This window comes from Centruroides vittatus, unplaced genomic scaffold, assembly GCF_030686945.1.
Source record: "Centruroides vittatus isolate TY-2023 unplaced genomic scaffold, ASM3068694v2 contig_743, whole genome shotgun sequence".
NCBI classification, from domain to species: Eukaryota; Metazoa; Arthropoda; class Arachnida; order Scorpiones; family Buthidae; genus Centruroides; species Centruroides vittatus.
This window is the reverse complement of record NW_027122479.1, coordinates 1,057,231-1,075,033: the sequence shown is the minus strand read 5'-3', so window position 1 is coordinate 1,075,033 and position 17,803 is coordinate 1,057,231. Positions and strand designations below refer to the sequence as shown.

At 36.1% G+C, this 17,803-nt stretch overlaps 2 protein-coding genes across 3 annotated transcripts in view; one reads left to right on the top strand and one right to left on the bottom strand.

Moving 5' to 3' along the window:
• Window positions 1-15,556, bottom strand: part of Yif1 (Yip1d-interacting factor 1) — a 56,097-nt gene extending 40,541 nt beyond the window's left edge. Inside the window, exon 1 of the mRNA XM_067277378.1 lies at window positions 15,391-15,556. Within this exon, the coding sequence (XP_067133479.1) occupies window positions 15,391-15,415 (25 nt within the window). The 5' untranslated portion in view covers window positions 15,416-15,556. The remainder of the gene's footprint in view (window positions 1-15,390) is intronic.
• A 335-nt stretch (window positions 15,557-15,891) lies between these two features.
• Window positions 15,892-17,803, top strand: part of LOC136981107 (DNA replication complex GINS protein PSF1-like) — a 61,030-nt gene continuing 59,118 nt past the window's right edge. For both annotated transcript variants that reach the window (XM_067277380.1, XM_067277379.1), the window contains exon 1: window positions 15,892-16,033. In XM_067277380.1, coding sequence (XP_067133481.1) covers window positions 15,962-16,033 — 72 coding nt within the window. In that variant the 5' untranslated portion in view covers window positions 15,892-15,961. The remainder of the gene's footprint in view (window positions 16,034-17,803) is intronic.

The following is a 17,803-nucleotide window of genomic DNA, read 5'->3' as shown; positions in this document are numbered from 1 at the left end:
AAAACAAATTCATGAACGATTGGTAAAAGTGTATAAGGACTCTTCACCTTCAATTAGAACAGTAGAAAGATGGGTTGCTGAATTTAAACGTGGCCGTACAAGTCTTGAAGACGATCCACGTGAAGGATGTCCAAAAAGTGCATCAACACCAGAAATCGTAGCAAAAATACAGCATATGGTTTTGGAAGATCGTCGATTAACTGAGAGAGATTTAGTAGAAGCCCTAGGGATCTCATTAGGCAGTGTGAGCAATATTTTGGCTGATGTTTTGGGTTACAGAAAGCTGTGTGCACAATGGGTGCCGCATTCGCTAACTATGGAGCAAAAACACATTCGAGTGCAACTTTCTCAGCAACATTTGGAGCGTTTTAGAAAAAATAAAAAGAGATTTTGTGCGTCGTTTCATTACTATGGATGAGACTTGGGTCTACCATCATGATCCTGAATCAAAACAAAAGGCTAAGGAGTGGTGTGAACCTGGTACTTCGGCTCCGAAGTGAATTAGGGTAGAGAAATCGGCCAAGAAGGTGTTAGCATCAGTTTTTTGGGATGCAAAAGGAATTTTGTTCGTGGATTATCTCCAAACTGGTAAAACAATAAACTCAGACTATTATTGTAACCTTTTGGACCAGCTGGATGTAAAAGTTCGTGAGAAAAGACCTGGTTTACAGAAGAAAAAAATCATTTTTTATCAAGATAATGCACCCTCTCATACAGCTCAAAAAACCATCGCGAAAATCAGTGAATTAAAAAGACCAACAACTGCCGAATTATCGGGCTAGCAAATGGCTATAGTAATATTAATAATTTAAGTTAATTGTTGTTTATTTATAAGTGAATTAAAATACGAATTGTTGCAACATCCTCCCTATTCGCCAGATTTAGCTCCCTCTGACTTCTGGCTGTTCTCGCATCTCAAAAAATTCATGCGTGGGAAAAGATTTTCATTGAACGAAGAGGTAATAGCAGCCGTGAAAGCATATTTCGACAGTCTTCCTGATTCTCACTTCAGGGATGGAATCCATAAATTAGAAGATCACTGGAACAAGTGTATTGAAGTTCAGGGAGATTATATTGAATAATAAAATGTATTTCAAACCATAAAATTGTGTTTTTTTTATCAAACGACAAAACTTATTGAACAACCTAGGTAGTCTTTCAAGAAAATTTTTGAACTATAAAGACGCAACAATTCTACCCATGGCACGGAAACATATCGTCGAGAGAAATTCATTAGAATCTAATTCATAACACCCATTCAATGTGAAACTGATATTGTGAATTTAATTTTGTCATTCATTTTACTTGTTTTTATTTTATTTTTTCTTTTGCAGTTTTTTGTGGCTATTATTTATCATTTTCTTTTACTGTTTTGTTACTGTAAGTCATATACAAATATTATATTATATGTATATTTTTGAGTTTGAATGGCGATTATTAATATTAAATATTTAAATAATAATAAAAATTTATATAAAAATAATTAAATATTTTTGAGTAGATGGCGATTAAAGGTCCGTGTCGATGAGGGTCTGCCAGGCGGTGGACAAATTGAGTTCCTCTTTATAGTTAATGCAGGTGGTGGTGCGGCTGTGTTTGTAAATGGAGATAGCCTCCAACCACCTCAGATGTTCAGGGTGAGGCGATGCGATGATAAGCCTGGCTTGGTTGAGGGCCACTTCGATGTCCGGATCGGTGGCGTAAGTTGAGAGTGCCGTAGAATTTCTCTCATGTAGAATATCAGCATTGTGCTCACGTAATCTGATCCCCAAGGATCTCTTGGTTGAGCCGATATAAACAAGGTTTCTGTCAAACCTGTGATCCTTGAGAGGAATGGAATAAATGCCCGGAAGTCTGTTGGGGTCGGGGGGATCCTTCCCGTTACGGAGTATGTCCAAGATGGTGGGACGTCTTCTGTATGCGATCTTAATACGGCGCTTGCGGGTAATCTTCTTATATAAAGTCGCCACGTACAGATTATATGTGACGGGGATCCGTGCCTCATCCTCAGATTGATTGGCGAGACGCGATCGGATGTCGGAAATACGTGCTGTGCGACGGTGACGGTTAACCAATCTATTAATAAGCTTGTGGTACCCGTGGATGGTCGCTACGCGTCTCATATGCTCCAATTCTGTGGCCTGTGCTGCTGGAGTGGACGAATGCGAAAACGCCCTCTTAATTAACGTGTTGAAAGCGGCGGACTTGTATTGGAATGGGTCACATGACCCAACAGGGATGTAAAGAGAGGGCGTACCAGGTTTACAGTAGACCGAAGTTTGTATATAAGGTCCTTCAATGCTGATGTTTAGATCTAAGAAATGGACCCCAGTGCTGTTAGCTTGTTCCAATTCCACGGTCAAGCCATAAGGGTTGTCATTAACAGCTTCCACGAATGCCGACACATCAGGTACATTCCTCCATAATATGATTATGTCGTCGATATACCTTTTGTATAAGATGATGTCAGGAAGATAGTGCAGCAGGACCTTTTGCTCCAATTGTCTGATGACCATCTCGCACAAGTCTCCCGCTACTGGGCTCCCCATAGGGACTCCTCTTTTTTGTGTGTAAACAGCTCCATTGAACATGAAGAACGAGTTATAGCACAGCATATGGGCCATCTCCAGCACTTGTTTGTGCAAAGTGCAGTTTCCAACAATACCGAAGAGGAGGTCCCTGAGAGCGCAAAACGCTGGAGGGAGCTCCAGTGATGAGTATAAAGATTTAAAACCCAAAACAGTGATGAATCTTGGGGGAGAGGGAAGATCTTTAAGGATAGAAATGAGGTCCACAGAGTTAGCAATGTTGAACAAGTAGCCCTCCAATAGGGGGGCTATCAATGAGTGTGCGCCCCTTTCGAGTTTATGAGTGGGGGCTCTAGCTTTATCCACCACCGATCACCACTTTCATCTTATACAAAAGGTATATCGACGACATAATCATATTATGAAGGAATGTACCTGATGTGTCGGCATTCGTGGACGCTGTTAATGACAACCCTTATGGCTTGACTGTGGAATTGGAACAAGCTAACAGCACTGGGGTCCATTTCTTAGATCTAAACATCAGCATTGAAGGACCTTATATACAAACTTCGGTCTACCGTAAACCTGGTACGCCCTCTCTTTACATCCCTGTTGGGTCATGTGACCCATTCCAATACAAGTCCGCCGCTTTCAACACGTTAATTAAGAGGGCGTTTTCGCATTCGTCCACTCCAGCAGCACTGGCCACAGAATTGGAGCATATCAGACGCGTAGCGACCATCCACGGGTACCACAAGCTTATTAATAGATTGGTTAACCGTCACCGTCGCACAGCACGTATTTCCGACATCCGATCGCGTCTCGCCAATCAATCTGAGGATGAGGCACGGATCCCCGTCACATATAATCCGTACGTGGCGACTTTATATAAGAAGATTACCCGCAAGCGCCGTATTAAGATCGCATACAGAAGACGTCTCACCATCTTGGACATACTCCGTAACGGGAAGGATCCCCCCGACCCCAACAGACTTCCGGGCATTTATTCCATTCCTCTCAAGGATCACAGGTTTGACAGAAACCTTGTTTATATCGGCTCAACCAAGAGGTCCTTGGGGATCAGATTACATGAGCACAATGCTGATATTCTACATGAGAGAAATTCTACGGCACTCTCAACTTACGCCATCGATCCGGACATCAGAGCGGCTTTCAACCAAGCCAGGCTTATCATCGCATTGCCTCACCCTGAATATCTGAGGTGGTTGGAGGCTATCTCCATTTACAAACACAGCCACACCACCACCTGCATTAACTATAAAGGAGGAACTCAATTTGTCCACCGCCTGGCAGACCCTCATCGACACGGACCTTTAATCGCCATCTACTCGCACCGTATGCGCATGTCTGACCAGCTGCATCGTGAAGCATTCGATTTCAGTTTAAAAATAGCTCGTTCCATTATTCGATCTGCGTTTTTTACTGTCTGAAGAAGAACTGCTAAGTTCGAAAATGTTAACGGAAATTTTTTCATTTTGCACTTAACACCGGTAAAAGGTTCCCAAAAGTGTTGTTTACATCCCCGGTGTTCCTTGATGTATGTAGATATTTATTAATTTTATCTTTAACTCAGTGGTGTGCCGTCATTGGAAGCGATGGAAGCGCCGCTTCCACCTTCCAATGACCTTCCCTTGTATTTTATAAAATATAAATTTTTCATATTTTAATGTACTTTTAATTAATTAAAATTAATATTTTATTATAACTGCATTATGTATCTTTTACAAATTTCTATACTACATGTGAAAAAAACGATAAGATTGCTATTGTATATTCGAATAATTCGGTGGCGGAAGAAATGTCGAAACCGGGTCAGTTTCCAATCAGTCAGATTATACAGGCATTGGCACATGTGGTTTACAGAGCACCAACCTCACCCAGTTTAGCTGGTAAAAACAGCACACGCATAAAGCATCCAATTTTATATCCCGGACCGGTTCTGAGCTGTTAGCTGCCTGCCTGTCAACTCCCAAGCAGCCAGATTATAGGCATTGGCACATGCGCTTTACAGAGCACCATCACCCGGTTTAGCTGGTGGATGCTTCACACATAAAGCTTCTAATTTTATATCCCAAACCGGTTGTGGGCTGTTAGCCGCCTGCCTGCTAGATATTCGGCTGCCCTCGCCTGATTCATGTGAATCATGAGTAGACTAGATCAACGGCAGGCAACCTCTGGCCCGCGGGCCAGCTACGGCTTGCGAAAAGTTACTATCAGGGCCGCGAGATCTTTTAATAGAATTATCTATCAAATTGGAAAAATAACTAATTAATAGTTATTTTTCCAATTCTTTGTAATTTTCGAAAACGATAAGAGAAATAAATGTAGTAATTAACTTTTTATTTATTTATTTCATATTTGCAGACTAAAAAACTTACAAGTCACAAGAAGGCATCAATTAACTACTACGGCCCGTGGAAAAAATGTAAAATTTATTCTGGCCCGTGTTATAAAAAAGATTGCCCACCCTAGACTAGATTTATAACTTAACCCAACCGATAGGAATTTACTGGCATGTTTTTATGATAGTCCTGTATAGTTAAAAAAAAAAACTCCATTAAAATATTTGATATATTTATTCTGCGTTTATTCCGCTCTCCCATCTTATATTACTTACGGATTTCAATGTTAAACCGGTGATATTACAATTTAGTATGTCCCACTGTAACCAGATCCAGAAAAAACGCTTACAATTCTAGTACAGTGTTAAAAAATTAACTGTTACTTTGGCAGCATCATTTACAACCAAATTTAATGAATGAGACGTACAATAGTACAAAAAAAGCTCTAGAATTTATTTTCTTTAAATTTACGATTTATGTATCGGTTGTCATAAAAATTTCTTTCCACTTCTTTCCCAAGACTACAGATATTCAAGTACAAAGTAACCGGTTTCAACTTATTTCTACTTAAGAAGTAGTTAAATAATTAAGCAATTAGGGAATTAGAAACATAAATAAAACCCCGATGAAAGAGCCAAAATTTTACTTAAACAGAAGCTTAACCGAACCAATCTCTTGCAGAGTACAGTGGGGTCTGATCTCTTCATAATATTAGATGTAATAAAGACAGAAATTTTTCCAGTCCAATGAGAGTGACCGAAAAGTTGTAAATTTTGGAAATTTCCGCAAACACTCGGCCCTAAAACGAATTAGTTAGAAAACGAATGACGAACAATCTGTTAAGTTTAACATATTTAGATTTTTACAGCTACGGCAAGAAACGTTTAAAATCTACAACAACCCTGTTACGTTCTTTGATATATACTAGTAATGCAACAAAAGAAGCATTTGACATTGACTGGTATCGGCACCCTCGGGATTTGGCACGCCCAAACCTACCTGGACCATTTCTGATTTCGTTCATTAGCCACTCGTAGGGAGCTATTTCACTAACTTGTAAGTGGATTGTTTTAAGATTTAAAAAGTAAAGAATATTTTGTTATTTTTATGTACGTTTCTTCACAAAGTTATATTTAATTATAAGTTTCTTTAAAAGTATATTCGTACAATTGAAGAATTTTTTTTACTAGGCATGTATATTCATCACACATTTTGTTTTACTAAGTAAGTTTTTTTATATAATTTTAATTTTAGCCCTTATATCGTGGCTAGTGATTCAAAAATTTATTTTAAAAAAATTTTGGTTCAAGACCATATAATGAAAAAGAAAACATTATTAAAAGAGAAAGACCAATGCCTCAATTAAATATAAATACGTCGACAATAAAATTTATGACGAATGACGATTCTTTCATAAAATTGAAGCAATTTGGAAATCAAAGCAAAATAGAATTTAACATTGGTAGACAATATAAAATAAATATTGAAAATTATAACAAGATAATTACGATTAATAGATATGTCTAAATTAATAGACGTTATATGTTTTTTTCTCAAAGCAAGAATTGGCATTTAGGAGCCATAGGGAATTTATTGAATCTAATAACGGAGGTAATTATATTGAACTTTCTTATTTATTAAGTAAGTCGGATAATCTATTAAAAATGCATTTAAAGAAGTATACGGTTTTTACTGGCTTATCGAACAAACGAATACGAACGGGCCCTGACGCGCAATTAATTGATTGCCCCTTAAGTCGGCTTCTTACAGAAACACCACTTCCCTATCATCAAATGTCACGGCACGCCACTGGCAGCTTCATGTACAACAAGGTTAAAGTTTTGGAGTCACCAGTATATTTTTCATTAACTCTAATATTCAACATTAATTAAAGTGCATTTCATATTTTTAAACTCAAAATTATTTATTAAATAATAAAAATAAACTCAACATCTTTCTGATAGCTTACACACATTTAACTGCAATAATAAAATTAACACAGACTAGTAAATTAATCATTTTAATTGCTTTAAAATAATAAATTGCAGTTATTATGATTAATCTAAAAAAGTTTATAAATTACCTATTTACTTAGAATTTATATGTTTTTTTTTAAATTATATACTTAAATTAATAACTCTTAAATATTTTCATATTTTTAAATACTACCTGTATTATCAATTTTTTAACATAAATAAACAATATTCAGTTTTGTGAAGATAAACTAATGACAATTCCAAATATGCTTTATGAGTATACATTCCAAATTCATTATTTAGTCAGGATTAACCCATTAAAAAATAAGATAAAAACCAAACACCATTGAGAGCTTCTCAAATTATGCAACCTCCTTTTCACATGATTGCAAACAGTAGACATTAAACATATATATTTTAAAATACTATAGAAAAAAGTTATTAATTAACGCTAATAAAAAAGCAATGGTTCTGATCCTATTTAACTCTTGCTACCTGTTATATATGTTAGAGCATTAAATCCTAAGGATCCAGCAATGGATCCTTAGGATTTAAAACAGAAATCGTTGAAAAGTTAATAAGATCATACTCAGTACCTAATAAAAAAAAGGAAAAAGAGAATACAAACAAAGAAATTACTAAATTCACATATAGCAGAGGAATGTTCAATATCATGAAGGAAGTAGCCAACTAAAAGAGTACAAGATTAATATGTAAACAGGCTCCCACGATTTATAGTCTACTTAGAAACGACAAGGGCAGGATAAAGAAGGAGGAGCAATCTGGAGTGTACAGAATACCATACAAAAATGATCAACTAGGGCTAAATAAAGAATATATTGGTGTCACCACCAGGAAGTTAAGTAAAAAGCTTAAGGAACATGTGTATGATATAAGTAAAGGGCACTACAATACAGCACATCCAAAGTAGCACAAACTGAAGGTTCGGTGATTGATTGGAATGAAGCTAGGATTATTAGACAGGTGCGCTCACCGTCTTTAGCAATGACTTTGGAAAAATTTGAAATATATAGATCTGGCAATACAAGCAAATGTTTAAACTATAAAGACGCCACAAATTTACCAACAGCATGGAAGTATATGATTAATCATAACCCAGTATAATATGTTATACAGCCTGCACTTGGTCGATATAATTAGGTTTATTGTGTTGATATATTTTATTATGTTAATTTACCTTATTTTATTTTATTTTATGTTATTTTAATTTACTTAGATTCATGTATTTATTTATTTTCTATTTATCTTTTATATATTTATATTTAAACAAATTGTTCGAACGGATATAGAAATTTGAATTTTGTTTCGCATAACGTTCGAACTGGAACCGATACAAAGAAACGTTCCAAATATTTCAAAAATACTTGAATATGACTTGTGGAGCAGGTAGAAAACATTAGTAGGATAATAAATATTAGTTCTCGGATACATAAGGTGGTTGTGTCAATATAGTAATAATAATAATTTTTTTTTTTGTGTTAAATAAACAACTGAACTTTCTTCTTTTTTTGAGAGAAAATAAACAATAAAACAATAAAAAAAAATTTAAGACAATTTAAACTATAAAAAAAATGACTAAAACACAAATACTTTAATCTTTTTATTTAAGATATCCTCAGGTTTAAATAAAGAATTGAACATGATTCAAAAAATGAATTAGACAAACAAAAATATATTTTTTTTCTAATCAACATATATGATATACATAAATAAATCAAATGGCTATTTGCAGTAGTTCGGATAGCAAACAAACACTTTAAACAACAAAAAAAATCTGCAACAACCTGCTTTATTAGAGCGTGCTCATTTTGAGTAAGAATGTGAGCAAGCTCCAACACATGAGGTACTATTTCATTGAGTAACAATTTAGCTTGTAACTTCCATACTATAAATGCAGGGCTTATACCTCCACAGAGAGCACAAGAGGTGTACAGTATCCCAATAAGGGATCACAGGTTCCAAAGAGATCTTGTCTACATTGGATCACCAAAAGGTCTGTTCAAAAAAGGATTGCTGAACATAAATATGACATTGACAAAAAAAGACACACCACCGCCCTGTCAACATACGCCACAGACCCCAATGTAAGAGCCGACTTGAATAACACCAGTCTCAAAAAAATCATTCAAAACAGACCACATCAGAGCCTTGGAAACCCTTGAGATTTACAAAGTAACCAAGTCGGGAAATTGTATAAATTTCAAAGATAGTAACATAATATCTTATGCATGGCATTATACTTGTGATAAGCATCTGCATTGATAATTATATATTATTCCTTCGAAGACAGACCACATCATTATTATGGAATTATTATTCTGTCTAGTAGATTAATTCAATATCTTTCCTCTTTATTACATACTGGAGAAAATTAATTTTGTATTCAAAAACATTCTATATTCTTAACATTCCATATAAATAAACAACAACTAACCCGTTATATATAAAGACCAACAACTGCCAAATTATCGGGCTAGCAAATGGCTATAGTAATATTAATAATTTAAGTTAATTTGCTAGCCCGATAATTCGGCAGTTGTTGGTCTTTATATATAACGGGTTAGTTGTTGTTTATTTATATATATACACCTTGCCGGGGTTGCGATGGCCAGTTGAGTGCCTTTGGGAAGACGTGGGCAATTAATGTCCCACCAGCCGGCATTGTAATGACCGTCGATGGTCGTACGGTAATCTTATATCAACTGGAAGGGGAGATCGGACCGAAGGTCCGGGTAGCGTAACTGGTAACGTGTCTGCACGGATAGCAGAAGTTGCGGGTTCGAGTCCCGCTTAGGGCCGATTCTTTTCTTCCAGTTAGGCCTAAATTTATTTAAATTATTTAATTAAATTTCTAATTATTAAATTTAGCAAGAGATGGCGCCTAACGCCTAACTCTAGTACCAAATTAACTTAAATTATTAATATTACTATAGCCATTTGCTAGCCCAATAATTCGGCAGTTGTTGGTCTTAACATTCCATTTTTGGAATGACAACAAACCTGATGAAGATCTTGGTTAAAGATCGAAAACGTTAGTTCAGTGACTATATTCATTTTGTACTGGAAATTTAAAGGTTTTGGAAGAGATAATGTAACAATTTCTTTAGTACATTCAGGTAACTTATCCACCAGAGTTATGGTCTTAATGATTTGGTCCAGCTTATGTACCATCTCCATCCCACAAAGAAACCGTCACCTCTTGTATCCCAGACTTTGAAAACCTTATAAGAGGTCTTTCCCACAATCAAAAAGAATACTACAGATGGCTATCTTCTTTAAAAATCGGTAGAGCTAAAGAATCAAAAGATATTGCACAACTCAAACATAAATTAAGCCAAGCTTCTAAATGGATAAAATCTAATAATATTGTGGTAACCAGAGCAGATAAAGCCAGAGTTATGGTCTTAATGAAGAGCGAGACATACGAGGATAAATTAAAAAATACCTCTTTGAAACACTATGCACAGAGGTTGAAATGAACTGGGTAGAAAAAATGCAAGCGAGGGTTAAAAGATTTGCTAACAGCAAACTTCCTAAGAACCTGAATATGAAAAACATCATTACAGATGCTCCAGATGTACCTAAACTTTTCGCCTTTACCAAAGCACACAAACAAAGACATCTATAACCTATAGTTGACAAAGGAATTTTTTGTGCACTGAGAGATTTCCTCATAGAAAAAGTAAAAGATAATAATTTGCACCAGGATATACTGGAATTGGCCCATTTAGCCTGTTACAGTTCAGCATTCCAATTCAAAAAAAAACACATATGCACAAGAGAGGGGAGTACCCATGGAAAGTCCATTATCTGGTGATTTATGTGAAACGGTAATTAGGGTAGTCAAAACCAAAACCCTACTATCCTTTCTACCAAACATAATTCTATATGGAAGATATATTGATGATATTATAATCCTCTGGAAAACACCACCACACCTAAGGCAATTTAAGACAGCCATTAACGACAACCCTTATGGCATATATTTGTAATTGGAGCAACACAGTAAAGAAAAAATCCACTTCTTGGATATAGAAATAGAAATTAAGAAAAGGACAATAGAAACTAGAGTCTATAGAAAACCCACAACTATACCGTCGTACATACCCTTCAATTCCTGTGACCCATACTCTTACAAAATAGCAACATTCAGAGCTTTGGTAGAAAGGGCCTACACTCACTCTTCCACAACCAGCAATCTACAACAAGAAACATCGTATATTACAAAGGTTGCTAAAGATCACGGTTATGACACCATAATAAGAAAATTATGCAATAAATGCCTTCATATAAACAATATGACAGATGAAGAAAAAGCACCAGGAAGAGTTGATAAAGAAGAATGCAGAGATAGAATCCCGGTAATGTACAATCCACAATTAAAAACAATATATAATGAGATTGCAAAGAAAAGAGGAATTAAAATTACATACAGAAGAAATCCTTCTATATACAATTTATTGAGAAACAGAAAAGACGCCCATAACCCAAACAGGCTGCTGGAAATATATACAATTCCGTTAATAGATGACAGATGGCAGAGGCAATTGATGTACATAGGATCCACCAAACGTCCATTAGCCACTAGGTTAAATGAACATAAATTCAGATATCACCCACAACAAATGTACAACAACATTATCTACGTATGCAACAGACCTGGACATAACCCTAATATTTAATGATGCACGAGTTATCCACACCACCTGTCATCAGGAACATCTAGGAACTTTGGAAGCAATGGAAATATTCAAAGCAGGTGGCAAATTAACCTGCATCAATTTTAAAGAGGAAATGAATCTCTCAACAGCTTGGCAATATTTATTGGATGACAAATCATAATTTATTATATGATACACGCAATTATTACATGATGTGCACATCGTATCTCCACTAATAAAAATTTATATATTTTTGAAATGGCATGAGATTGCCTTCCATATTTGAACATCTAGAAGTAAAGCATGTTCTGATTTGAAAAACATTCGATTATAAGAATCCAGTTACAGCAAATTTGGCCTGAAGAAGAGCAGAGGAGGGACATCGAAAGCGTTTGCCAACCTATGATTTGAATTTTCATGCCAGATATTGGTTACGGAAGGTACATTTTTTAGTCTCAGCTACATATACGATTTTCACAAACAGCTCAAAACAAAATGATAAGGTAGGTGCAGCATATGTTATAATGAGAAATAAGTCAACAATTCCAATCTATACTGCTGGATACAGGCTAGAAAGCTTCTGTACAGTCCCTCAAGCAGAACTGTATGCCATTTTTAAAGCTGTTAATCATCTTACCAATATGGGGATTGAGAACTAAATAGTAAGAATTTGCAGTGATAGCCAAACCACCATTCAAAACCTCAAAAATCCAATGTGTTACTTTTCTCATATGGTATTTCGTGAAATCCAAAACAACAGTAATTCAATCGTGTTAACCTGGGTTAAAGGACATACAGGCTTAGCTGACAATGAGGCAGCTGATAAACAAGCAAAGTCATGTGCAAATTCTTCCTTCCCTCTGGAGTTCAGCAACATTCCCTACACCAGTATCAAGAACACTGTTCATGCTACTGCTATCAGCCTTTGGCAGAGGGAATGAGAGAATGGTAACACTGGAAGGATAACATTTTCCTTCATCCCCAACATAGAGACAAGACTTAAACTGAAGCATCTTTCCATCACATATATAAATACACAAATTTTTACCGGACATGACAACCTTCAGGCCTATCTTCACCAATTTGGTTACAGAGACACTCCCTTATGCAACTATAACAACACCTCAATACAAGACGTTCATCATTATATATTTGAATGTAATAACTTTATACATGAAAGAGAAACACTTCTAAGGACTCAACTGACCATGCGAAATGGACAACTTTGTCACGGATCAAAAACTTTTTAAAAGTCTCATGGACTTCTTTGCTTCAACTGGCGTGTTGGAATCTGACTATCGATCATCACGACAGTGAGTGCATTTGTGTAGTGTAAACTTTACTTCAACAATTGATCACAAATGTATATAATGTAAATACTACCTATGTCATTCCCACTAAGTGTAGTGGGCATGTGTTTGGTACATTTTCAATGTTACTATTGTATTGTTTGTTTAAAAACAATACTCACACCCAAAACCAATAACCAGTGTGAAAACTCCCAAAAAGGCAAACGTTTTCGATTCCCCTCCTGGGATCTTCATCAGGTTTAATTAGTTCTTTCCATTGGAACTGGATTCAAAGGTTTTTTAAACATTTAGAAACCGGTGTGGTGAGAAAATACATTAAGTATTGTTTGTTATTTTATCTCTGTATTCTTTGTTTTGGTTTTTTTTTACTTTGGTTTAATAAATCCAGCAAAAACACTCTGTGCCTCCCTTTTTCTGCCCCTATCCTATTTTCTGTATTTTCACCTTTGCCTTCACTTTCTGCCTTCTTTTCTTTATTTTCAAGCCAGGTAATACCACTGAGTGCACCTGGTCTTTTGCCCCTGTCAGCTACAAGTGTACAAGGTATGGCATAGACCCCCAATTTTTCAAAGGTAAGGAGTTTGTCCCGGTCATTACAGACGAGCCCGTGCAAATTCAGTAATGGAGATAAGGGCAGGAGAAGGTTATGTTGCCTGAATGTACTGTACATCAAATACATATGGACAGGACTCTAAGATACAGTAATGCTGGTTGAACTACCGACATCTCCCTCTTGATGGATAGTGTCATGCATGAAAATAGAGATTTCCTGAACATGTTAACCACATGTGTGAACTTAGTGCATGAGAAACCAGCTGCATATACTGCCAAACTAATGGTGTTTAATTCAATATTTACAAATGCTAGCATTGATGATAACAAGAAGACATGTCTAATAAGGGCAGCGATAGCGCCGTCAACAGATTGTAAAGGTTGGAGAGCGTCTGCCAGGATGATGTGGGGCACCTTACTAAATTTATAGCAGACAGAGAATAGTAGCCCTTCAGGTGATCTATGTATGCATAAACCTAAGAATGTTATAGTCACATCAATCTCCTTCTCCCAAATGAAATTAATGGAGGAATATACTAGACATTTGTTGTTTGAAGACGAGAAACATGTTGTCTGTGTCCTCCAATGCTATGAGGATATCATCAACTTAATGCAAGTACAACAGCAAGTAGTGGATGGCAAGAGGGGAATTGAATATTCTATGTTTGATTTCTCTCATAATCAGCTCTGCCAGAATAGCAGATAAAAGAGAACCCATGAGGTCTCCCTGTTTCTGTATATATATTTTCTGATTAAAATGAAAATAACTGTTTTCTGTGATGAAGTGAGTTCATGCATCAAGTATATCCAGTATCTGTTGGACATTAAAGCCCTTCTTGAGGAGTAGAGAGTTGACAAGCATTACAGCTTTAAACGTGGGTACCGAAGTGTACAAGGATACTACATCCAATTTGTAGAAGCTGTATGTGCTTGTTTGTACCCTACCAAAGCCCAAAACAATGGTGGATTTAGCAACGAAGGACGAGGGAGTGACATCAGGCAAGTGTGGGACCAATGTGCATATGAACTTAGCAAGCACCTTTTCTAAACAGTAGGTATGGTGAGATTTCTTGTTTACAAGTTGTAACAATGGCTAGTCTGCCTTGTGCATTTTTGGCTCAAAAAACAACCTGAGACATGCAACATTGGAGGGGGAGGTCAAGATTCCCAGTTAGGGTTGACGTTACACCCAGTACAGTTACGATTCTCCTTGTTTTCCATAGGACCATTGGAGTAAGGTCGTCACTTATCACTGAGGAATGTGATTGGAAAAGAAATTCATTGGCCAGAGACGTCAACTTTTGCACTATTAACGTGGATGTGCATCCACAAATACGCCACATCACATCATAACATCGACTGTAATCAATGTTTATAGTTTGCAACAGCTTTTAATTCTAAAAAGTTTTCTTTTTAAAGTTTCAATTTAAATAAATTGTTCCATCTCGTTAGAACATCTGTGTTCATTTGTGTTCATTTTTAAATCTTCATTCGCCCGAAGACAACGATCATAATTTGTTGAAAGCACTAGCAGTATAAAAAAAGGAGTAATAATGCCACACTCAGTGTGTTTTTCCTTCCTGACATTCAATATTTGGCATGAAGATCAAACCATATTGGATTAAATAATGATGAGATGATTAACTGAAAACTATTTTTTTTTAATTATTTGAAACCATTGATTTATACATAGATGAATTCATTATTATGACTTTAATATGTAAAATGCAAGTATAAATATGTGTGAAATGAAATAAGTTTACCAAGTAGACATAGGCAAAATTGTTTGATTATTTCCATATGACATTGTAGTTTTTTTTTAATTAAAACTTGAGTAATAAGCTAGATATGTTACATAAAATACCTTTGTAAGTGTTTAATTGAAGTTTCTAAAAGTAAGTATAAACTCTGATAAACTTGTTATAACAGATTTACAACTCGAGATTGAATTTAAAGACTTAATAATAAAAAATGTTTACCTCCTCTCATTGCATTTGGATCCATCTGTAGACAAATTATCACTTTAATTAAATAAATACAATATTTTATTTATATTTCGCACATAATTAATTAAACATTTAAAGGTAACAAATAATTATAAACTCCCAAACTCGGTTCTTGACAAACGATGTGTCTTAATGACGTCACGACACTCTAAAGCGCGACTTACTTCCAAAATATAACAATAAAATAATATTTTAATAAATTTATACTTTTTTATTGCTTATAATTAGTTTAAACTACGAAATATAATAATAAATAATTTATTTCATCTTATTTTGTTATTCTTTAATTCTTTTTAAGTTTTATAATTTAAATTAAAATATTATTATTTTGAAAGATTTATTTAAATTACTTTTATTTCTCAATAACATATTTCAATTGTGACCTTTTTTGATATAAAAATTAAATTATCGAGTTTATTTATTTTTCTAAATATCGAATTTTTGCAGATGGCGCTATTCGTCGCGGGTTTTTTTGAGATCGTTTAAGTGGTGTTTCTCGTTATTTGTTTATTTTAGTTTATTTCCAAAAAAATTATTAAAGAAAATGTTAGCTGATAAAGCAATGGAACTTATTAAGGAATTGCATAGATGCAAGGATACTTTACAACCTTTAAAAGTAGGTGAATATAATTAAATATTCAGAATATTGTGTTGACAACTACTCAAAGGAAATTCAATAAAATTTTATTAATCTTCCTAAATAAACGTAATTTTGAATATTTCATATTATGTAATGTTTTTTGGGTAAAAGTCCAACCTTACTACACGGAAAGAACCCTTCTATGGTCTTCCAAATAGAAATAATTGTATGGACAGAAAATTCAAAGGGCATTCTTTCCTTTCCTTTCGTTCAGGGTTTATATTGGAGGTTATGGCCGTTGTCGGCTTTTCCGAAGCGCCGCCTGGCGACTAGGCGAATCGACCGGTTCTGTGTATGTACCTCTCCAGCGATGAAATATGGATGCGAGGGTTGATCCCTGTGTTCGGCCAGTAGAGTTGGTCTAGTTTACAGATCATTTGTAAGTCCAGAGAAAGAGCATGGCCCAATTCCTTATGGGCCTCTTTGTATGCCAGGCATGCCAGCCAAAAGTGTTTGGGGGATTCCTCCGAACTGCAGTGCTGGCAGTCCGGTGAAAAGCTTAATTTTCGGGAATGAAGGAAGGATTGCAATGGAGCCATGTTGGTCCTTAACCTCGCCAGAAGCGACTCCGTGCTTCACGAGGAGGCAAAATGGTAAGGCCAAGGGGAGAATGGACGGAGGTGGCCTCTCCCCTTGAGCCGGTGGGCTTCCGACCAAGTGTCCATGAGGGTGATTACGAAGTTGTCCCAAGAGCTCCGTATTCTGTAGAGTTAAAGAGAGGCTTCAGGAGCCTGTGAGATGGGCATGGCTAGCGGCCTTATCAGCCTCTTGTTTATCGGGATGCCCGAATGACCAGGGGTGCGGGGAACGTACTGACAGCAGCTGCGATGTCCGAAATAATTGCCTCTGAGGAGAAAGATACGTTGTCAATAGCCAGCAATACAGCTCGGCGGTTAATGTTACCCTAGGATCCAAGATGGCGGCGGGGGGATTTTTCCCTACGTTGGAGACTGCGACAGGGGGAAATTTTTTCCCTCGATTCAAGATGGCCGCGTTTCAGGCTGCCATCTTGAATTTCTCTGCAGACTCCGCGGATGTTAACCAAAATAAACAATAAAAAAAAAGAATTTTTTTACTCACTTTTCGATGGTGGTTGCCTGTTTCTTCCTATCTTTTTTTTTTTCCGAACGTACTTTTTAATATGCGCCCTTTCTCATACTTTCTTTTACATATTACGATCTTGTCGATTTCCACCGTTTTATTCGGCACTCCTCTTTTAAACGATGTCAAATTACTCAAAGCTATAAGCAATACCAACCGTATGTGATTGGACCAGTCGAGTCCCGTTTTTCTGGATGTGCCAGCCGCAATCACCAAGGTCGTCGCCATACATTCCAGACGTAGATAGTGCCATATAAACGACAGAATGCAACCCCAAGAAATGTGGCCAAATTTACTTTTAAATGTTCCATCAAAGGCAGAGGTCTTCGTTCCGCACTTACTACATCGCAAGAAACAGCTTTCTCTATTACTCCGATAGTATAATTTGCATATAGAATCGCAATGAATGCAAACGGATCCGGTCGGCTGTATGCCTAATTTCACAGCAAATTTCAATGCGTTATCGATACAGGGAGGCAAACCTAGTTCCAAAAAGTCATCTTCCGTTAACTTGTAGAAATCACGGGTGGTGCATCTCGACCAAAATTTGTCGTTGCAACTCAAATCTGCAAAACTACTCATTATCGAACAATTGGCAATAAACTATACGTTTACCGATAATAAATTGTGTGAGAATGAAATATT